The sequence below is a fragment of the Pecten maximus genome, chromosome 3, assembly GCF_902652985.1.
Source record: "Pecten maximus chromosome 3, xPecMax1.1, whole genome shotgun sequence".
NCBI classification, from domain to species: domain Eukaryota; kingdom Metazoa; phylum Mollusca; class Bivalvia; order Pectinida; family Pectinidae; genus Pecten; species Pecten maximus.
Window position 1 is genome coordinate 25,121,822 of NC_047017.1, and position 25,418 is coordinate 25,147,239.

The 25,418-nt window shown below is 36.2% G+C and overlaps 1 protein-coding gene across 4 annotated transcripts in view; it reads right to left on the reverse strand.

Annotated features, from left to right (window-relative positions):
- Window positions 1-5,119: 5,119 nt before the first annotated feature.
- LOC117323683 overlaps window positions 5,120-25,418 on the reverse strand; it is a 44,185-nt gene continuing 23,886 nt past the window's right edge. For all 4 annotated transcript variants that reach the window (XM_033879058.1, XM_033879059.1, XM_033879056.1 and 1 more), the window contains 3 exons: window positions 21,901-22,268; window positions 9,920-9,992; window positions 5,120-7,070 (listed from right to left, as the gene is read on the reverse strand). In XM_033879058.1, the coding sequence (XP_033734949.1) occupies window positions 6,432-7,070; window positions 9,920-9,992; window positions 21,901-22,268 (1,080 nt within the window). In that variant the 3' untranslated portion in view covers window positions 5,120-6,431. The remainder of the gene's footprint in view (window positions 7,071-9,919; window positions 9,993-21,900; window positions 22,269-25,418) is intronic.

Genomic DNA, 25,418 nt, shown 5'->3' on the forward strand with positions numbered 1-25,418 from the left:
ATCAATGTTGACGCCGAACTCGGCAACGAGTTCGTTTATTATGTATATTGTAATATGAACTTATGCGTTAATAGCAAAAGTTGGATGCCTAAATTGGAAAATGCATTTTATTAATTCAATAGATTGAATGAAAATTTCTTTAAAAAATTGTTTTTCAAAATGATAATGCACTTAAAGCTGTTAGACTGGAGATCATATTTTAAATTTTTACGAAATTCTGAAGGAAGCGCAGACCGAAAATTTTGCAATTCTGCAGAAAGCAACGCTTTAACAGACATCTTATTGTGGGAAATACAAAATAGTAATGATTCGGCTTAAACAATATTTTATTAATTACTCAAAATACTCAAAACACATGCAGATATTTATATGGGATTGGGAAACAAGTTTAGAACCTATATTAATTCCTTTAATAATTTGTTTTTTGGTCATTGGGTCTACGTTATTCAGGTGAAAAATATTTGTCTTGTTTTCAGGAAAACAACTCTCAAGTTGAATAAATGATTCAACAAACTACTAGTGTTCTTTATATAGATTTGTTGGCACTCATATAATAGTAATTAAATATAAGTGACCATTGTTTTCCACAAACTCATTATTATCGCACCGATGGAAACTATCTACCAATTTATAACATACAGGTTCGCATTTCTCAAGTGATATTCATTAAAAGAAAGTTTCATATGTTTTTTCTTTATACATTATATAGGTTTATCAATTAAAACAGGCGACTTCATTATGACTAATTAAATGTGTATTGTTTAGTGTGATGGTTTTTTTTTCAACATAGCTCTCGAACAATCACTAGAACATGTACAAATGTATTTGCTACTACATAAATACCTACAACTCAAAATCACAATACAAGGTGTACATGGTACTGAATAGTTTGACTGATTAAGTAATTATAATGCACTAGTTAATTAACCATGTACGAAGTGAATTGATATAAAAGACATCAAGACAAGAACAGAGCGTATAAAGCATCTCAATTTATATGCCTATTGACTTAATATGTCCAGTTAAATCGTCAATATGTCAGTTTGTATATATGGCAATGAATTGGCGCTTCACATAGGGCTTCCAAACGTCAGTTTAATTTACCTTCAAACTATCGAGTAGTATTGCCTTTTCACAAACCGCATTGGAATGTAAATACATCCACGTATCTGACACCACAGACGGAGATTTAAATATGGATGTACATAACAGGAGACAAGGAGCCTGGGTAATATACACTACTGCCGTTAAGTGTCATAGGTACTTTCTTTGAACACGTGTTCTTTTCGGATTATATCTAATATTTTCGTCTGAAAGATAAGCAATTGATTTGTATCATTGAGTTTAAATGGGTGTCAGTAAATTGAATTGAATGAATGTGTTTTATTGATGATTAAGTCAACGTAAGGTTTCCTGAAGTCTTCATCTGATGTTCTGAAGTGGAGAGTTAAACGCGCACAGCCAGTGCAGCAGAGGTCGTCATTATGCCACGGAAGGCTAGTTGAATGGTGTGTTAATAATTTGAGAATGGATGAGATCATTCAGATTTTACATGCTTTCGAAGTTGTGATATTAGTACACAATTAAAACTTTCGAAATATTTTAAATATGACTACAGTCAACCTTCGTTGTCTCGAACTCTGCTAACTGGAATATTGTGTTTAAACCGACGTTTAAAATTAAGGATTCCATATCAAATATATTCATTAACTAGAATGCTCTGGATATCTCGAATTTGTTGCATGGTGGTCCGAGATAAGACGATTCGACTGTAGAAGCATTTCTTTGTTCAGAATATGTTCTGCAATGAGGATTGTTGTCCCTATCGTGTGTACAATATAGATATATCGTTAACTTTAACAGTACAAATTAAAGGTTTGTAAAAGAGACAAAAGATATATCAAAATTGAACACAGTATTTTAAAACTAAATTCAGGATGTTAATATTAGAAAGTCACTTTTTCAAGTTTGAATTTAAATCATAAGGGCGCGGTCCCTCTTCTCAAACTGACATTTTTTAACAACGGTCGTGTCTTTTCTGCGGTGGAAAGATAGCAAATTTAGATTTTGTTGTTTGAAATAAATTGTTCATGGCCTATTTGCTGCCTAAAGATGATGATGTCCCGGTCTATCTAATGTCATTTCTCGTGCTGCTCATTGTGGTGAGCGCGCGCATGTGTTGTTTTTGAGGTTTCATTGTGTACAAAGTGTGTAGACATGAGTATGGAGGTTAAGACTGCATATCTATAATACATACCACGATATGTCTACAGTCGGCTCTAACTGAGTATGTCTGTTACACCGTGATCACAGTCTGTGTTATGGACGATTGAGTAGGCAATTTCATTAAGGGGCAAAAGAAATGTGTATAGCCTACAGAAAGTTAGTAGCTATTCCTTGTCAATCTCGGTCATACTTGTTTCCAGATGTTAATTAACACTATTCCATGTCTGTGTTCCGATTGTAATGACTCAACTTAACAGTCTGTGTAACGGTGTAGTCGCTATATCACCGTGACAGTGATCTGAAAGCGACAATATCTTCAACAAGCAATAAATTGCGACGTTGATTTAGCTGAGCGCCTCAATGTGGCAGAATTTCTCAAACATATCTATTTCAAGAAAGAACATACAAAATATGCCTGTGTGGCATATTCCCCGCATTGCCAACATTTCTGTTTGTGAGGAAGGCGTATTTTATTGACAGAGATGTGGTAGTTTTTGTCATTATTGTATACATTCAGTGAATTGTCATACATTCTGCTGGAATAAATACTTGTGTGTGGGACCGTGAAATTTACGACATGTTCAAATAATGATCGCCGGTGACATTTTGAAATACGACATACTGTCCACATACATACGTAAGAGATTTGACTAAATGTCGTATTTGCAGCTGCAAACTTTTAGTTTATTTCTCAAAGAATATTTGTTACCGGGAAAAAGACATAACCGTCATCTTTAAACTGTCAAACAAACAAATGTGTTTGTAGCTAAACCAATAAATCGACCGATAAACATGTAACATCTCCGGCGTAGACATTCATCACCTCGTGCCACCCCACCACAGGGTACACAGAATTATAGGAAGGCTGGGAAGCAGTTAGAAGGGAATCAGTAGCTTACATGCATATGCACACCAAAGACGCAATAAGACGGAATTACGGACATATCGCTCGTTAGAACCATATGACATTTACAACTTCGATAAAAATCCTCTTTTTTAAAGATATATATATTTTTGTTTTATCGCTCGTTGAAACATCAAAGATATAAATGCCACAAAAACTTAATCGGTAAAACTAAATCCTAAATTCCCATATGTCTATAATAAATATACACATGGACCTCCGAGGTTTTTAACACGTCCCGTGAATACGGGGTCACGTGTTCTCCATACGTGGCCTGATTTGACACGACACATCATGGTGGCTCGTCCCCGAAGCATGAGAAGCTAATTGAGTGTAGAACGATATAACAGTCTCCGTCAATTCCACATCATTTCTGTAACACATTGTGAGATTAAATTTTATGTCTCAAATAAATGGAATACAAACATGATAACCTATGCTTGGAATTTGACGTAATGAAATCGAAGAATTCCCAGCCCGTTGACAACTTCGTTATGTACGCTGCTTTAGATTTTAGTATCCTTATCGCTGTAACTGACCTACTTATAAAAGGAGACCGGTTCTGGTGAATCGAATAGAACTTTACAATATGTCGTTTTCTTCATCAATCAATATTATCAAACAGAGTAATTTCGTTCTAGAAGTGCCTTTGCAAATTACTGTTGAAATATAACAACATTTTTTTCTTTTACAATTAAATTTGAGTCAGTGCTCTTTGTCATCACTGACTTATTTATCTTTACAGGATGAATTTACGTCATTGCAAATAATGATGCAGTGACAGACTTTTATGCTATTTCATACACAGAGAAGAATGGAGCGTAATCGTGACAGCGTCGTGACTCGAATATTTTAAATTTCTGAAGACTCTAAATGGTATATAACGCAATTCTAAAACGAGTACAGTTAACGTCTCATTAAAGATTTCGTTTGCAGTGGTTTTTTTCGGACGAGCTGTAACTGAATTTTCATGTTATCGCTCTGTCAAATTGTCTGTAAGTGAGCCATTGTTCCCAGAATTTTATTCTGGCCAAAACGTTAATTTAAATTCCAAAGCTGATAATGGACGAAGATAATTCTAAGACTCAATTTCCAAATATTCCAAAATTTGAAATAGATTGATTGATTATGCAAAATAATCTCATCGTTTGCTGAAAGATTTAATCAATTATGCCAAATGTACAATTTTTACGAAACTTCGGATTATAAAGTGTACATTATCCTGATGCTTCCTTACGTATTATACAATGTACATTTATCTATGACGGATTTAACTAGTCAAGTATCATCAAACCATGTATTATTATTAACTCCTACCACAATAAGTGGGTGTTATTCAACTCCAAAGACATGAAATAATCATTACAACTGTTGATCAGTTTATACCACACACGGCTTAAACTCTAAATGCGTTCTCATTGGTTGACACGGTGACCTTTGACTGTGACTATTTTTACTCATGTTGCTCATTGCGTTTTGATTAATTAAGGTCCCGGAAATGATAGCGCATGAGGAAGTTCGCAGTTGTTTTTTTCATATTTTCAAAAAATATATAGATACTTCTATCAAATTAATGCTTTGATTGATATTTGTAATAAATTTTAAAATTTCCATACATTTCCGCAATCGTCAGTTTTGCATATTAATTAGCGGCATTTTACTTTAGGGTATATTCTTAAACCCCACCTGATGTTTGAAAAAGAACACACGTTGGTACAGGTCAATTATCTTCAGAATTCCTCCGAATGTTCATGTTTTTTGTAACTTATGAAAAATAACTAACTCGAGTAAAAGAAAGACCATATACAACAATCACTCGTTGTGCAACCTCTATATATATCATTAATTTAGTCCAAAGGTACTGATTGTTTAATATACGTTAAGGATATGTGTATTATTATAAGAGTGAAACTTTTTTTAAACACAGAAGATGGGTGTGTTGCTACACAGAATTATACGATAGTGTATTGACTAACACATAACTCGAGCTGAAAGAAGAGAACTTTAATTTGTCGTTGTGTATACATATACATATCGAAAACACATCATTACATATCATTTTGATGGGGCATGTCTATATAATAAGTATTCATATTCAGAACATCAAATACAAAGCAAAAATTACGGTGTTACTAGTATAACGCCATTAATTACTGTATCATCGGTAGAGCTTATCATATACGAGGAGTTTTCGACTGTTTGCTATATTGTTACATTTTGATACAGTACACTTACCGTATCCTAAAATATTAGAACGGTTTACTACATGTGATAAGTAGGTTATCAAACACACCCGAGAAGTTTCGAATGACACTTGCAGTCACAGCGGAGATAACTCTACATAATAAATGCCAGTTACATTTAGGCCAATATAAATTACGGAATGTAGCTGAAACGTACACATAATAATTAATGCTCATCTATATATACAAGGTTTAAATTATACACACATATATATATATATATATTTATATATTTATATATTTATTATGTAGCCAGTGGTTTTTTTTTAACAATCATCGTATCTGCTCTCAGAACTCAAATCAATCAAACATAAACTGTCAATCATACATGTACTTATGACCTCTTAACTACCAGCAATCTCTCTTTATTCTCTCTGTAAGATAAACAGATGCATAACGTACAGGAATCGTTAGACCATTCAACAGTATTCTTATTGCTAATAATACGGAGACAACAAGAAGATTCACAAGGAGGTCCTTGATAAAGTACAAGGAAATATAGAACACATCTCTCAATAGCAATTCAATGTTCAAGGACTTGTCTCCAGTATCGCGAACCCCGTTATAGATTCCAGCTGCCGTCAGAAACAATTTACAAAACAGGATTTCGAAAGATGTAAATTGATGAAGACTAAAGGAAAGTTTTATAATTGACATCTTGATCTTATACGATATGGATTTTTTGTTCATGTTTTCCTAATCATTTAGCAATCCTGAGTTACAATTTTTTGTTTCTGCGTCGGTGTACTCAGACACTATTCAATCTAAAGACATAGAAACACTTTTTGCCTATGTGCGATATTTCGTTTTTTTTCTTGTATATTATAGATATATGCCTTTGTGTAAAATATCACTGCCAATAGTTAAATTTCAAAGACAATTGCTAATGAAACTGTACATTGAGAACCTTGTCAGCAGTTGCAATATCAAAATACAGTTTTGCGTACAGTACAGATCTATCGATGCATAGTATACATCATTCAATCCATTCACACATACATTCAGACATATATGAATAACTTAAGTACACCCCCATGTAGCAAGGACATAGAACTTTATCACCCTTCGAGGTCATCAGTCCACCTTATCCGAGCCTTGCGATTTAGTGTCGCTTGGTATTCCCACCTTCTCACAACATTCCCCGCAAGTGGTGTGTCCACAGTTTTACCACACGACGGGAAATCCAGTTTGGACTTAAGCCCGTTTCGTAGGGAGAGTGTTTCATACAAATGATCTACTGGTGATTTGTCTTCGCCAGTAGTCCGTGAATCCTCCTCTATGGGAGTTTCAAGTTTCACACTGTTGTCTCGGAATTGTTTATATTCATCGCTGGTGTTTGATTTTGTTGACGATTTCCTACCAAGGGTTTCATAAAAATGATCAATGGGATCGCCTCGTCCTTCACTTTTCGTGTCGGACTGAAAAGTGGTCACTGTCGGAGATACTGGGGAATTTCCATCAATGCGGCCTTGACCTTTCATTGACATATTTAAATTTGAATGCCCTGCCACAGGAGTGTCTGGTAAATTTCCATAGGTATTTAACTGGCAATGGTGCATAAATCTAACATTTTCTCCGGTAGGTGGCGACCCTCCAACGCCCTCTAGTGTCACATAGAGTTCCCGTCTGCATATGTCATTCTTCACTTCCGTTTGTCCCCCAAATGACACATGGCTGCTGTCACCGTTCGCCTTCCTCTGCAATGTAGAAAGATTGATTCACATGAGATTGGCTGTAATTAACGAAAACAACAGCGATACATACAATGCTGTGTACCTGCGGGTCACGTAGTAAAATGTCCAATAAGTTTTCTCAGATCTCGTGATTTGATCAATCACAGACGGTTTTAACATTGACCACGGGCGCTATCGGCAGTCAGGAGAAACATTATCAGCTTTGACCACTGGCCCTATCTCGTGCCACGCGTTATCTGATCAAAAGTGCCTTGAAAATGGCGCTGTGCTTCAGTTAGCAACGCCGGGGTGGCTGTCAAACAGATATTAATAGGAGGTAATGGATAAAATATACTGGGCGCTCGGACAATAAATTGTCTAACTAAACACCAATATAAGGATGGCTGCTGTAAATAACTCTATCTGTATGATTAAAAGGTAGTAAACATAAACTTATAGCCCGTCTCATTGATTTTCGAATTATGCCGAATTATCTTGAATTATCTTGGACACTTTCGCTTTGTCCGTGTGATATTGGTCAATTCATAAATAACTAATAGGTTTTACTATAGTGATGGCACGATCTCCCTAACACGAGCCAACTTAACAACGGCTGAACTGTTTGTCCTGTTCTCTGTCATCAGATATTAGTATCTAACGGAGTTAGACTGTAGAGCAACCAGCTTCCGTCAACACTGAAGCAGTGCACCTTAGTCATCATAGACACATACTATATAACAGTGTATTTCAATGCGTGTAATAACAAATCCGTTTATTTGTTAAAAATGACATATTTCGATCATAGGAATTTTAGACTCCAAATGTTTAAAATTACAGTGTTTTATTGTTTTATCCTGCATTGAAATAGCATTCGGTATAGATATAAGGAAAATAGCAATATGTGCACAAAACGACACATGATCCTGGGATATAAAAGGACTGTACAGAGGATACAAGAGTAAATGACATCTTGGAATATCAATTTGGTAATATATACAGTGTATATTGAATAAAAAATTGTCCTTGTAAGGGTTGTTAAAGATATTAGGGGCAACAAATGTGGTTAAGTTTAAGATTGTTTAACGTTCCAGATGTATCAACAGATATGAACATTTCAGGACGGCCTACCTATGTACGAGATACATGCGTATTCGGGGAGGCTGGGGTATGCTTGTCTCCTCCGGAACTAATGCCGACTTGATAGTGCTACCTGACTGAAACATACTAACGAAGACACACAACAGGTCACCCCACTCACTCACATTATACTGACAACGGGCGAACCTGTCGTCCTACTCCCAAAAATACCGAGTGCTAAGCAGGAGTAGCAACTGCCTTTTTATAAATTATGGTATGCCTCGGCCAAGGGACAGAACCCTAATCCTTCCTCAGAACCAGAACGCCAAAGTAAAGGCCAAACGTGAGGTGTTGTCGAGGGCATCTTCACTTACCAAGGGTTACGACCCTGCCTACTCAGAGGGAGACAGTAGGAAGAATCGATTTGATAGAAAGAAGAGAAAGGATAAGGTCCCAAATTCCATGCAATATTGACATCAAGTAAAATTCTTAAGCCCTACCAGCAGGGCCTCAACAAACGAGGAAGTTCTTGAGTCACGAGTATCATTGGAATTATGACTTAAGACTTAAATGGTTTAAGGCACAGCTGGACTTGAAACAAAAAATACTAAAAGGTATCACATGTGATTCAGGAAACAGAACACATGTTTCATCTCCATATGCGGTATAGTCGTTTTATGCCACGCAATATGAAACTGTATAAAAACAACGATTACTATACAATAACGATATCATTTGTTTTACTATCTATGTGCGCTGGAATTTGTAAGATGTAAATTCCATTTATTTACAGCAATTATGAAAGTGAAAGGCAAGCGTACTACCACTGTGCCGCCCGATCATCCTGTGGATCGTGACACTCATTTCGGGTTGACATATGCTTTATGTTATTTTAAAGCGACATCCTGGATATGTCGTGGATATGTCGTGAAGACAACGCCAAATCCAAGGAGTCTCCATTGGGAATTCTTAGATAGCACTCCTTGATACCGTCCGCTGAAAATAGCATCGTAGGCTATCTAACCAGTGGATATATACATATTGGTATGTAGTAGATCAACAATATCTAGACTCAGCTGTATATAGATACCACGGAAGCTTCGACTGGGGACATTTCCGGTCACTAGCACAGCGACTTATAGGATTAGCCGGAGCAGGTATCTTGTAGAAACTACATGTAGTTGTGCTCGACAAAACATACCGATAACATCTTTAGATTGGTATACCTTTTGTACTATGGAGGGTTTACGTAACGTTTGAACATACATTTTTATATGATAAAATGTATTTATAACTCCTATATAACTTCATAACTGTGTGAATAAGTAGTTGATATTTTAAAATGTATTTCAATTAAAGTGTAAAACATAAATTATTAATGAATCCTAACTACATGAATAGAACAGGATATTATGTAGTGACAAAGTGTAAGTTGTTTCCAACACGTACCCTCTCCTACCAATGTAATGACATCTAACCTACAATTAGGATATTCTTTCCCTCCAGCACTTATACACACATCAATGGAGGCTTCTAAAATTGGGTTACGGGATGAGATGAGCCTGTTGGATGTATCGTGGAGAGGGACTTTCTGGATTTGACTGACACGATGAGCTACTTAGGGACAGGCCGCTCAATCATTCCGGCATAGCGTATTTTAGCAAATCAATTTTACAAAGGGCTTTAGATCGAGTTCAGGAAATGAAATGTCAAATATGGAGTTTGTCGAGGCTTGTTTCTGTACGTAATGAGGTCAAGGTCATACACGGTAGCTTATTAGGCTTGGGGACCATTACCTCCGGAGGCGCTGAATTCCAACGTCGTTTCGCCTTCTTACCGGCGATGGTCAACTTCCTGTGGCGCTCCGATCTGAAACAAGGAACACACAGAAAATAAGAATCACGATTAGTACATGTGTTCTCATCAGTTTTAGGCTCATAAAAACGTGTGTTAATTGTTTAAATATTAAAGTCATAAACATATGTGAATGGTATTGAAATCGCACGAGCGTATGTATCCATTCATTAAACTGTGTTGGCAGGTGTGCTGGTCTCTGCTGCACCTCTCTGATAAACGTACATCGTTTCTTTATGACAATTATATACATACGTATGTTGATATATGTTATACTGATAAAACATGTGTGTATCTTTATTACACTGGAGAACACGTATGTATGGTCTCGTTATTATATTGATATACAATTAAACTCGTGTGATTACAATAGTCTCCATCTTGTCTGAATCCTTACATGCATGGTATAGTTAATCTAGTTATTAGGGAATTGATTAGTGCGAGACATTTCATTGTAAAATATTGTTCATACGATAAAAAAAATAAACAAAACCTTCAATTAACAATTTAGTGATAGATGAAGTATATGTATGAAATTAATATAAAACTGCATAATACTACTGTGTATTCCTTATAGTACTCGTCAGTGGTACTAAGGACATCATAACGCTGTTTCGTCCTCCTACATGTAGGACTCGTCAGTGATGTTCGGGACATTATATATATAACTGTTTTGTCTTTTTAGGGCCCGTCAGTGGTGCTAGAGACATCATACAGCTGTTTCGTACTTCTAGGACACGTTAGTGATGTTAGGGGCATCATACAGCTATTTGTCTTTCTAGGACTCGTCAGTGATGTTAGGGGCATCATACAGCTATTGGTCTTTTTAGGACTCGTCAGTAATTGTAGGAACATTATATGGCTGTTTTGTCTTTCTAGAACTCGTCAGTGATGTGTGGGATATCATATAGCAGTTTTGTTTTTCTAGGACTCGTCAGTGGTGCTAGTGATATCATACAGCTGTTTCGTCCTTAAAGGACTCGTCAGTGATGTGTGGGACATCATATTGCAGTTTTGTCTTTCTAGGGCCCGTCAGTGGTGCTAGAGACATCATACAGCTGTTTCGTCTTTCTAGGTCTCGTCAGTGGTGCTAGTGATATTATACAGCTGTTTCGTCCTTAAAGGACACGTCAGTGATGTGTGGGATATCATATAGCAGTTTTGTCTTTCTAGGGCCCGTCAGTGATGCTAGAGACATCATACAGCTGGTTTGTCTTTCTAGGACCCGCCATTGATGCTAGAGACATAACACAGCTGTTTTCATCTCTCTAGGACACTTGAGTGACGCTAGGAGCCGAAGTTTTGGAAATCCAGAAAAAAGCGAGTGGATAGCAATAACCAATAATGATTCCTGGGATAATTCATATTGGCTTTTCATGTTATTCTATCAAACTGACCATTCCATATTACCAATATAATTTGATAAATAAATAAAAAGAAAACAATAGCTAGGCCTAAACATACCATTTGAAGACGACGTATAGGAACTACACCAAAATCAACTCTGACGATTTTATCACTAGGCTGTCGGGCATATCTGTTACTCTGCATCAAAAATGAATGTGTTCATGAAAGTTAAGCTATTGGCTTTAAAGATGTAGAGTTTATTTATTTATTTCCCATAGTTGACTTTTATTCTTTCAGACCTTCTGTATCAATTTGCTATCAAGGACACGGCAGGGAGGAATTACGGGACTGGTATCTGTACCAGACCAGACTCGCGGACGTTGGTCCCCTCTGATTTCTACGGCTGGTGCCATTTTCCAACTAATTGGTCTCCTGTGGTTTTCTTTACTTGACACAAACACTTTCGACCCAAATGACACCGAGGAATCCTTACATGTTGTTAAAAGTTACTTATATTACCATCTCTAGCCGACTATAATTCGTTTATATGTCTATTTTGGCGACAAAGATTAGTCTACTCATTATAAACCAACAGCGGATTAGCCTGAACGTATGTTTCCCAAATGCTCTGTATTTTATTTTTATCACGAAAACAGCTATTTTATGTTTTAATTAGATTCAGTCAAGTGATATTTTCATCAAGAACAGCCTAAAGACGTACAATATCTAAGCAGGCTTTATTTGGATGTCTGAGACGAGGTGTCCCCATGTCAAGGACGCGTATGACACCTCATAGCTTCAAAAACATTTAGCCTCGAGGCTTGCCGGGGATGTTGGTTGTTAAGATTGACTTAAATTCCATTGTGTGTATCGTAATAATAAGTGAGATAAAGTTACATACTTATTTCGACAAAAAAAAATGTTTTGTTTTTCTTGTCAATAGTCCTTAACATAACTTAATGTTATTTATTGTGATACATAGACGAAAGTTTTGACGTAAAAAAAGAGTTAGCTGAAACACTAATGAACAAGCACACGAAAATTTCGTTTCCACATTCCGAATAATAGTGGAAGAGGGGAGGTAACTCCGATATCTCTGAATTTGATGGCGTTATAGCAAGAACTTATCATAACGATCTCAAACATTTTGTAAATCAGAAAGAAAAATTATGGTTCACTTCATGTGAGAATGTCACGAAGGGACTAACGGGTATGACAAGGATGAACCTTGAATCTCTTTCAAATGCACACGAATTGTATACTTATTTAAAATCAGAGTCGGACTTTTATGTTTGAGTGAATTGAGATATATTTTGTATGTCATTTAACATGGTATTTATAGAAATGGATGCTAAAACTGATGTAGAAATATCAATATTAAATTGTAAAATTACATACAGAAATATATTTATATACAATTGTAATATTGACATTTGAAAAGCAAAAAAATACTGTAACCTTGAGTAAGTGGGGAATCATTATTTTACTTGATATCAACATTTCCATGTAGTTTTCAAGCAGTCCAAAAGATCATGTAAAATGATTATGCTTCTTGATAAAAAATAATAAAGGAAAATGACTAAAAAAATCTACGTGTGAATATTACCTTTAAATATGAGAAAATGGACCAGCACAGGTACTTTAGCGTTTTTTGTAATATCTTCTATGTCCAATACCATGTATACTATTACCTAATATGAAATCTGTATATCCTGAATAGTGAATAACAAATGTACCATACACATGTATTATTATTTCTGAAACACTGGACTAAATTCTTGAAGTCGAAAAAGTGAAAATGCTGAAGAACAATTAGAATAGAACTAAACAAGTGTAAAATATCGTGGAGTGCACTATATAGTTTAGTACTGATTTGACAATTTTCGACTTTTGATGATTCAGAACCCAGTTTTCTATCAAACTTTCACTTCTTTTTCTATAACTTCGTCATTTCTGAGGTGATATGCACATAAGTTGTGACGGGTTTTTTTTTGGTTTTTTTTTATATTATTATTTTTTTTTTTTGTAATTTACAGGAAGAATGAGTTATCTCCCGTCGGCCGAGGGTTTAGATAAGAGATGTGCAGGCAAAACAATAAGAGTTATGTACCTTGTAACAGTGAACGTGGCATATCATATCTATAAAAGCAAGTAGCTGTTGTATCATATACCACCGGGTTCAATCGTACTGACCGGGCGCCGGTGCTTACACCTGGGCGTCGATGAATTTTACACCCGGGCAACGATAATTTCTATAGAAAATGAACGCCGAAGATGGGATCGGAAGAACGGTTGAGATATTTTTTCTCTTTTTGATGTGATAATGATGTCCTTCAAGGAAAAGAAACCAACCACGGAAAAAAATGATAAATTGGCTATAACTTGCAAGGATAACTGACAGGAAAAGCACCTCTCATTTTTGCTAATTCGCCCACAGTGTAGGCGGGTATGACCAAATTATGCCGCAATCCACGAATTATGCAACATTTACAGCAAAATCCGCGATCGAAATGACTGTAAACCTCACAGTTTATCGGAATTAATCATTTTGACATTGTCAAGTCTTATTGGATTGATTGGTAATAGTTAAATAGGAAAATTAAACATTTCCGTATTTTACACCTGTAGCAACGAAGACGCTCTTGGGCTTTACACCCGGGCGCCGCAATTTGCTGACATGGTAGTGATGTAAAAATTACCAGAGTTGGCCTTTTGATGATTTGTGTTTATGTATTTTTTGCATTTATGCAATTCGGTACATTTCATTCACGGACAGGCCTGTTTAAAGGGTCAAGGAAACGGAAGTAAACACAGCAAAACCCACCTACTCCAAGTAACATGTATTATTTACATTAGTCCATAGTGACAAATCGAAACTTTAACGATAATTTCCACTGATAAACATCGTATCACTCTACAAATATATAAATGTATTGATACCCTGGTCCGCTCTGATTCCATCCTTAGCATATTTACCTTGATGTTTGCTTTCCTACTTACCTTACTTATACTTTTTCTGTTTCCTTTCTATTCTCGATCCCCTTCTGCCTTGCCTATTATGCCATTGATTTCATTATATGCTGAACTACCAGTTCTTGCACACAATTCTGATTCTTACATTACCTTATTTGGCATTACATAATGCCAGTTAGTCTAACGCTATATCGTGCTCGAATTGGTAGCTTTAACAACTGTGTTCAGTCCTCAAACTATGTCATCTATTTGAGTATCCTCAAGTCTCTTTGCGTTGGGTTATTACTACTGATTCTATTAATTTGTTTGTCATTTGTTAGATCTCAAATCAATTCCATCCGCAATTTTTGTCTTGGTAAGTTCTCATACAATATTATCGTTTCTTTAGTAGACATTGCTTGTCTGTTTTCTCTCTTTTTTTCGCTTATCCAGTGGCAACTAATATTGTCTGGCGATATTGAAGTAAATCCTGGTCCTTCGTCTCTGAATTCATCTTCATCATCACTTTTTTCAAATATAAGTGATCAGCTTGATCTTGATCGTAACTTTTCTTTCGTCCATCTCAATGTTCAAAGTCTTAATAACAAAGTCGATATACTTTATACCGAACTTAACAAATACTCTATATTATCATTTACTGAGACTTGGCTAAAAGTCACTGATACCTCTCCGGAACTCAGCTTGCCTGGTTACTCTGACCCATTCTGTTACTGTAGGCCTGACCGTATTGGTGGTGGTATATCGGTCTACGTTAAAGATACGATATCTGCAAAACGAAGGCAAGATCTAGAATTACCAACCATAGAATGTGTATGGTTGGAAATAGTTCTTGGCACAGAGAAGTTTTTGTATGGTACTTTTTATAGACCTCCAAATTCTCCAATTATCACCTGGTCTCACATATCTCACTCTGTTGAACAAGCCTTTAACACGGGTATAACTAACATTGTATTTACAGGTGATTTCAACGCTAACTTGTTGGTCGAAAATCAGTCCTCTCACTTGCGAGATATGCTTATTCTCTATAACTTGTCTCAATTAGTAGAATCCTCAACATTTTTTACTGAATCCTCAAACTCACTTTTAGATATTGTGTGTGTTAGTGATAGTAGCATAATTAGTAAATGTATTGTCGGAGAGAGCTTCCTTGACCAACCGGTTAGATACCATTGTCCTACTTTCTGTTCTTTTAATATAACTAAACCGATCCAGCAAAGTTTTAAGCGTAACATTTGGCTCTTCGATGAGGGAAATTACGATTTATTTAGAGGGAAATTGAATGATTTAAACTGGAATACACTGATCGTCGTTGATGATATTGATGATTCGGTCAAAAATTTTACAGACATATTGCTTGCAATTGCTAAAACATGTATACCTAACAAAATTATCACTGTACGATCTAATGAACCACCCTGGATGTCAAATGAAATCAAAAGATTAATTCGTAAACGCAAACGTGCCCACAAAAGAGCCAAACGTTCTCCAACAGATGCTCACTGGACAAGTTTCCGCCAAATTCGTAATAAATGTATCAATTCTATTAAAAAGGCTAAAGTCGCATATGTCAATAACCTCTGTGAAAACCTTCGGAAACCTTCAAATCTCAGTGTGAAGAAGTGGTGGAAAACTGTATACTCATTATTTCCTAATCGTAAAAACTCTTCAATACCCCCACTTCTTCATAATGACACTTGCATCTCTGACGATTTCGAAAAAGCTTGTTTATTCAACGATTTTTTCTGTTCCCAATCTAATATTGATGATACTAACACTGCTTTGCCTAATATTGACTATGGACATAACTATAATCTATCTAATATTAACATAACTGCTACTGATGTTAAGGATGCAATACTGAATCTTGATTGTTCTAAAGCCATTGGTCCTGATCTTGTAAATGCTAGATTACTCAAGGAATCTGCTGATATTATATGTAAACCTCTTTGTTCTTTATTTAACAAATCTCTCGAATCTGGTATCTTTCCTACAGAATGGAAGTCAGCTAATGTCACGCCTGTGCACAAAAAAGAATGTAAATCCATCTTAACTAATTATAGACCTATTTCATTACTTTCCATTATTGGTAAACTCATGGAAAGATGTGTTTATAAATATGTTTACAAGTTCTTACATACTCACTCTCTACTCTCCCCTTTCCAATCTGGATTCAGGCGTTGCGATTCACCCATTAATCAACTACTTGCTATCACTCATGATATTTACTCTGCTTTAGATAATGGTAAAGAAATAAGAATGGTATTCTTTGATGTTAGTAAAGCATTCGATTGTGTTTGGCATAAGGGACTTTTATGTAAATTGTCATGTATTGGGATAAGGGGTTCTCTACTAAATTGGTTCAAAAATTATCTTCTTCATCGAAAACAAAGAGTAGTAATTAATGGTAAATTCTCTAATTGGTCAAATGTAAAAGCCGGACTTCCCCAAGGTTCAATTCTTGGCCCGTTGTTGTTTTTAATATTCATTAACGATATTGTGGAAGACATAAGAGCTAATATAAAGTTATTTGCAGACGATACATCCTTATACGTCATTGTCGATACAGTTAGAAACACTACAGATATTATAAATCACGATTTAAATAAGATTCATGAATGGTCATCTAAGTGGTTGGTTAAATTTAATCCTGCAAAAACTGAAACCTTATTAATATCTAAAAAGACAAATAACCCACTACATCCTCCATTAACTATGACTAATACCTTACTTACTGCTGTTACCTCACATAAACATCTTGGTTTATTTCTTTCGGAAAATGGTGGGTGGACGGTTCACATAAATTTTCTAAAATCTAAAATTTCACCCAAATTAAATATGCTACGTAGATTTAAGCTTACTTTAGATCGTGCATCACTTCAAACTCTGTATTTTTCTATGATTCGTCCAATTTTTGAATATGGAGACATAATCTGGGACAACCTCTCCAAAGCCCAATCAGACATATTAGAAGATCTTCAATTAGAAGCAGCAAGGATTGTTACTGGTGGAACTAGACTTACTAGTAGGGTAAAACTTTATCTTGAAACAGGCTGGCTTCCACTAGAACAAAGACGCAAACATCACAAGATTATCCACTTTCATAAAATAGTTCATGGTTTCCTTCCCCAGTATCTTCAAGAATTACTTCCTCATCGAAATAATAATATTCATGATCATAACACTAGATTAGGTAATAATTTCCGTCCACCTTCCGGTCGCACAAGCCTTTTCATGAAATCCTTTCTGCCATCTGTAATTAGTCTTTGGAATGCACTTCCTGATGGAATAAAAACCAGTCCCTCAATAACAAAACTAAAATATCATCTAAACGCACAAAATCTTAAAGTCCCACCATATTTTCTTATCGGCAGTAGATTGGGTCAGATTCACCATGCAAGATTGAGGATGGAGTGCAGTTCACTAAAATATTATTTGTTTCGTAGGAATCTGGTAAACAGTCCACTTTGCTCCTACTGTCAAGTTGATGAAACTAACGAACATTTTTTATTACATTGTAGACTTTTTTCCGACCTTCGAAATCGTTCCCTCTTTGCCCTAAAACATCCTATTTCGACAGAAATATTACTTTTTGGCAGCAACAACTTAACTTTTGACGAACAATGGTATCGGCAGTCTCCCTCTTTCTCTTTCCCTTCTCATCTTATCATTTCCCACTACCTGTCTCTTTCCAATATAGAGTTATTTCAATATTCATATTCATTCTCCCACTTTGTTACCATGCTAAATTGATGAGTCAATAACGGAGACGGATTAATATAAGTTTTTAAAAAACTTGTTTCTGAATCCATTTCATGCTGTATTTTTTTTCTGATTGTGTCTACTTTTAATGTGTTACCAATGAATGAATAAAAAAAAATAAAGTTTACATTAAATCGAAACTGCTTAAACACCAGCGGAGAAATCAGGTGTACCGGATTGGTTACCATCCCATATGCTCATTGCAAAAGTACAAAAATCGTTTTTTCTGAATTCAGCAATGTCTGAATTATCAACTTAATCGAAAAGTCCTCTTTTAATTGAAAGAAAAAAAATAAATAAATAAAAACGAATAGCGACAAAACCGCAATATCTTAAAACCATCGGGATTATTTAGCACGTTGTAACAAGAACCGACCGGGATTACTTGAACACTGATTCCCCAATACTTAAGGGAAGAATAGTCACTATACATTATATACGGTATTTATAACTTCCACCGAAAATGGTTCTCTCACCTCTCATTTCTCTCACTAATTACATGTGATATATTTCAAAATCAGTGACACCTTAAGTCTATGTAGCTTTCGTTGGGAACGCTGTAATTCTTATTCCCAACTCACTGATACAACACAAATGTCACTGGTCACGGATCCAGCTAATATCGAGTCACAGTCACACAGGTAATCAGCCACCATCGGTCAAACAGACTAGTGTAATCAGGGCACACAGATCAGTCTCTCATTTGTCACACAGGCTAAAGTAAGATATACATATTTATTACATTTTTACCAGTGAAATATCAAAAATTATTCATTCTATAAAAGTGATATTTTTCACTAGTGAAAAATATCATAATATCACTTTTGCTGATTTGACCAATCAAATTAATGATTAGAAAATACCAAAATAATTGACCAATCAGAAAGCCTGACATATATATGTCAGCACCTGGACAGGGGAAACTACTTTTTTTGTTTACAAATTATCGCTGTAGGCCTAGTTAGCATACGGGGTAGGTTTTTCGTTGATAAAAAATGTAATATACAGGATTGAGGGGAGAGGTGACCTGCGCACTCGTGAAAAATATCAAAATATTAGCCCCACTCGTGAAATATATTTGGTATTACTGAAGACACTGTTAGATATCCTCTATCTAGTCACACAGACTAGTGTAATCAGGATACACAGACCAGTCTCTCATTTGTCACACAGACTAAAGTAAGATATCTAGTCACACAGACTAGTGTAAGATGAGTCACACAGACCACTTGGATACAGTGGATACATCTGGTCACACAGACCATACAAATACCGGTGGTGTGACAACCGTGAGACGTTCAACTGGTAATGTCCGTTAACATGATACACCAACTGCATTTGGCCTTCCATCACATAATATATGGTGTCAACGGCCCTAACGGTCCCAACGGCGAAAAGCTACAAGATACGTATATCCTAATACCGCAGGTAAAAGATGGGCCGCGCAAAACTTAAAACTTCTAATCCAATTCGAAAGATGTCGCGTCTGCGCAAATGCCTCATGACGTCACTGAGGTTATACGTATATCATATTTCAATAATTATCATACATATTAAGCCACAGTATTACTCGATTTTTTGTCTTATTCTAAAAACAAAACAGAAAAAATACATTCAAAAGTTGCAGAGGTGATGTTATCAGAAAACACATTTAATCTCCCGAAGAGGGAACGCAATCGGCCACACATTGTATATTCCTTGTTCTCCATCGTTATCACAAGTGTAATGCTCAGAAACATCTTAAAGCCTTATCAAATATGCGCATAATGCGCACCATTACTTAAAAAAAAAATTTAACACGAATATGAACAATCCACATGTGTACATGATAAAGGATTGTGGTAAGACCTTTGCTGAATTCAGAAAAAAAAACGTAGGTAGGGTTTTTCTGTGTTTAATTCCGTTTCCTCGACCCTTTAAAGAGGTCTGTCCGTGAATTAATTGTAACGAATTGCATAAATGCAAAAAATACATAAACAAAAATCATCGAAAGGCCAACTCTGGTAATTTTTACATCACTACCATGTCAGCAAATTGCGGCGCCCGGGTGTAAAGCTCAAGAGCGTCTTCGTTGCCACAGGTGTAAAATACGGAAATGTTTAATTTTCCTTTTTAACTATTACCAACCAATCCAATGAAAATTGATAATGTCAAAATAATTAATTCCGATAAACTGTGAGATTTACAGTCATTTCGATCGCGGATTTTGCTGTAAATGTTGCATAATTCGTGGATTGCGGCATAATTTGGTCATACCCGCCTACACTGTGGGCGAATTAGCAAAAATGAGAGGTGCTTTTCCTGTCAGTTATCCTTGCAAGTTATAGCCAATTTATCATTTTGTTCCGTGGTTGGTTTCTTTTCCTTGAAGGACATCATTATCACATCAAAAAAGAGAAAAAATATCTCAACCGTTCTTCCGATCCCATCTTCGGCGTTCATTTTCTATAGAAATTATCGTTGCCCGGGTGTAAAATTCATCGACGCCCAGGTGTAAGCACCGGCGCCCGGTCAGTACGATTGAACCCGGTGTATACGCACTTTTACATTACTGATGTACATTATATGACACATACAGGCATATGTGGTATATATTGAACGCACGTACATTGTATATCTTAGATAACAATGATATACACGTGTATCTTAGATAACAATGATATACACATGTATGTTAGGTAACTGTGATATACACGTGTATTTTAAGTAACTATGATATACACGTGTATGTTAGGTAACTTTGATATACACGTGTATTTTAGGTAACTATGATATACACGTGTATGTTAGATAACTATGATATACACGTGTATGTTAGATAACTATGATATACACGTGTATGTTAGATAACTATGATATACACGTGTATACTAGGTACATTGTAACTATGATATACACGGGTGTGATATGTACATTTTAACTATGATGTACGCGTATGTAAGGTAACTAGGATACGCACGTGGTAACTAGGATACGTACGTGTAATAATGTAACTAGGATGCGCACGTAGTAACTAGGATACGTACGTGGTAACTAGGATACGTATGTGGTGACTAAGATACGCACGTGGTAACTAGGATATGCATGTGGTAGATAGGATACGTACGTGGTAACTAGGATACGCAGGTGGTGACTAGGATGCACACGTAGTAACTAGGATACGTACGTGGTAACTAGGAAACGCACGTGGTAACTAGGATACGTATGTGGTAGCTAGGATACGTACGTGGTAACTAGGATATGTACGTGGTAACTAGGATACGTATGTGGTAACTAGGATACGCACGTGGTAACTAGGATACGCACGTGAAATAAGGTAACTAGGATACGCAAGTGGTAACTAGGACACGCACGTGGTAACTAGGATACGTACGTGGTAACTAGGATACAGACGTGGTAACTAGGATACGCACGTGGTAACTAGGATACGTACGTGGTAACTAGGATACACACGTGGTAACTAGGATACGCACGAGAAATAAGGTAACTAGGATACGCAAGTGGTAACTAGGACACGCACGTGGTAACTAGGATACGCACGTGGTAACTAGGATACGAAAGTGGTAACTAGAACACGCACGTGGTAACTAGGATACGTACGTGTAATAAAGTAACTAGGATACACACGTGTATATAAGGTAACTAGGAAATACACGTGTAATAAGGTAACTAGGATATGCACGTGTAATGAAGTAACTAGGATACACATGTGTAATAAGGTAAGTAGGATACACATGTGTAATAAGGTTACTAGGATACGTACGTGTAATAAGGTAACTAGGATACGCACGTGTAATAAGGTTACTAGGATACGCACGTGTAATAAGGTAACTAGGATACGCACGTGTATATTAGGTAGGCCACTATAAAGACTCCAGCGATGAGAAGAATCAGACACGTAAGTACTACAACACTGCGACATCCAGCTTCACAAGACGTCAGTATCATGGACGCCGCCACGCGTCCCGGAAGTTGATGTGTATCTGGTGTTGTGATGTTACATCGTCTTGCGATCCTGAAAATGATCCGTAATCCTTCCTCCAGTCCGAGCCGCCGGTTCCACTCCGTGGAGAAGATGATATCTTTGTTCCACGGAGGAGGGCAGGGCAAGGAGTCCCACAGTCTGTACGGGTCCTGTAGGGCTTCCGGTAGACCACACCGCCTACAGATACCTCGGCGTGATACGTCCATTAGACGTCGCCAGTGGGACATCTACAACATAGTTAATATAATTGATAGTAATGGAAGTAATGCTAAATAAACATTATTAGCTCATGAGTCTTTTGATAAACATTTAATTGTTAATTGAAATAATTACTTGAGATATGTCGATCGGTGATACATAGTGCATACATGGTCACGTGTTGTACATAATACGGACGTCGTAAATGATCAATATAGTATCATTTTCTTTTCGCCATCATCAGTGCAGGAGCATTGTGTCAGATTGCAAGTCTATACAGTATACATATCTCTTCTCACAGGCAGAAAGCCCGTTGCATTGTGCTTTTATTTTTTGTAGATTCTAGAACGATTGTCATACATGTACTGTGTCAAGTAAAAGTGGCATGTTTTGCAATCTTAGTAAAAATTATAAGTTGAATCCGCTAATGGGTTGGATTTATCATAACTACATTATATTAACATCTTAAGGACGTGCTTGACTAAAGTGATAATAAAAAACTCTATTTCCGTTAGCAATTTCTGTTAAGAGTGACGTTTCCGTCGATACAGAATTTTTTGGGACGCGGTAAACATGGAGGAAATAAGTTACAAATAAAAAGTCTTCTTCAAATAGACAATTGAAAACCATCTCAATGACTCTAAGTGTTAAAAGTGGCGAGCCAGAATCATCCGTACTTACACCACCAGTCTGTATGTACTCGACCTGTGTCTAAGGTCGACGTCTCCCGCCCCTTTCCCAGATGTAATTAAAATAAGATATTAACGGACAAATCTTATACGTACATTGTATAACGTACATGCTCATCTTCACATTAACATTCTAGATAAATCCAATTAAGACTATTTTAAAAAGAAAATCACTATTTATACAAATTCAAACACCCCCGCGCACTTGTCTCAAAAGTAAGTAAAATAAGGCAATCATTTAAATTAATTGATGCACCTACATTATGCACATTTTAATTTTAATTTTTTCAATTATTAAACAAATCCATTTTAACTGGTTTGAAGAAATCGCGATTTGTGGGGGAAATCACCAATAACAGCTGTGTTAAAATAACATGAATCATTAAAATTCGACTTTTAACTGTGTCATTAGAAATACATTTGTGTACAAAAAGTCGCCCATTAGGCCCCATTGCTAACACATCAGTGCTAATTGTCTGAAAGATAATGTGATATTTCAGGACATGGAAACAGACTCATTACAACTTCGAGTTCTCACCACTACACACAAACACCGAGGATATTCCGAGTGTCACCAAGGACAAATATCAGTGAATATGACACAATAATGTGTGTTATACGTGTGCGGTCTCTTAAGTTCCGAAGGTGATCTCTCAGTTATTACGTATTCTCTTTGTACAATTCATAATATCGGGGTCAATCAGTGCTCTTCAGATTTAGAAAAAAAATAAGTCAATAAATAAAAACTTGTTCATTGTAATTATACGCCGTTACTATAAGGTTTAAGATTTACTGATATGTATTGCTACACATTGTATACTGTTTATGGTTCTCTGGCATTTTTGTTTTAAGGTTATATACAATTTTATTTGCCTAGACATTTATACACCATACAATGGACTGTCTGGAGACAGGCAGCTCCAGCTACAGTCCATAATACAAAAATATTCTCAATCTGTTGTCTTTCACTCATCACTTCTGTTTTATATATATTGCACACACTCAATTTCACTTTAATCACATATATACTTTATTATTATGTCATATATTATATCTCCTACACACTTTATATATACATGGTACATACTTGATACATGTTGAATATCTAGACCTTGTTTTAAATATAAATATCTTAAAAAATCTCGCTTCTATAAAGTCCGGATACAATCTTAAATTTTCCGGAATCCCGAGGACTACGTAAACAAATGATCGAGCATCTTATCCTTCTACCTTTCTTGGTTATTTCACCAGCAAAGGATCTCGGATGATATCTGTGAGGCCCAGTAGTACAAGCGTACTTGTTGAAATTTCCCTCACTTCAAAAACAATTATGAAAATGTTTGCACCATTCAGAACGTCTCGACTAGTTCGGATTCTTTGGAATATGTTAAAACATGAGGTCCTCGTGTCTGCATTTTAAGTTGCATTTGTTTGTTAACCAAACCACGGTAAGAACCGTTTTTTACTCATGAACAGGCGAATCGGGTCTCTTAAATTACAGCGCTACTAGCAGAGGTTTCCGAACAAAGCCATGTTTATAAATGCCTAGTTAATTGTATCACTTGCAAGGTTTTTGTATCGAAGTGTGTTTATTTTAAAATGGAGCATCATGATTGTATTATGCTAATTATTACGTTTAAATTGATATTATCCTAGAAGATAATAAGAAAAAATTGGTAACGTGTATAATGGAGTGATTGTCGTTGTCCTTGTGTTTCTGTACGTATATACTATTATCCTATAGATTGTAAAACTTATGGACATTGAATTGGTGTTACAGTTTAAACCTATTTTAGTGTTAGCTATCATGTTCTGCTCTATCGGTTTACCACCTCCTCTTATCTCCATGATTCAAACGGTGGCAGATAGCTTTACAACAAAACTTGACCTTAGGTTTTATGAAATAATTTTATCGAAAGCAGGTCAATATGAAGAATCTAATTATTTACAAGTCAATAGAAAGTATGCGTTCGTTATTGTAGACGGCTGCCCGTTTTTCACTCCGATTGGCGCGCCGCCGTTAGGTCGGTTTAGCTGAAGGAGAAACAACACCAGTCATTGTAAGAAACAGATATATTGACTTCATTAGGAACGTAACCTATGTACTTAGGGACGTTAGCAACCAAATTGCCAGTGACATGATATCCCGACCACAATACATTGACTCGTTAACGAGGTATGGCTCTAGTTGACGAAAAATATTATATATTGGAACAAGGCTAAACTCCAGTATCGACCGTGGACACTTTGGTAGTCCTCAGGCTCCACATTGTCCTCCTTCGGAAGCCCTACGTAAACACGTACCCTCAGAGGTCTCAAATTATCGGTTTCTCGTCATTGACCGCGAATCCATCACGAGTCGTACAAACATTTACAGAAGTTCCCGAAGGTACCAGGCCTATAGTTATATAAGAGTGTGTTTATATTCAAACCCTACAAATGTTTGTCGAGACAACTGCAAACGAAATCAAGCAACAGATTCCATATCGA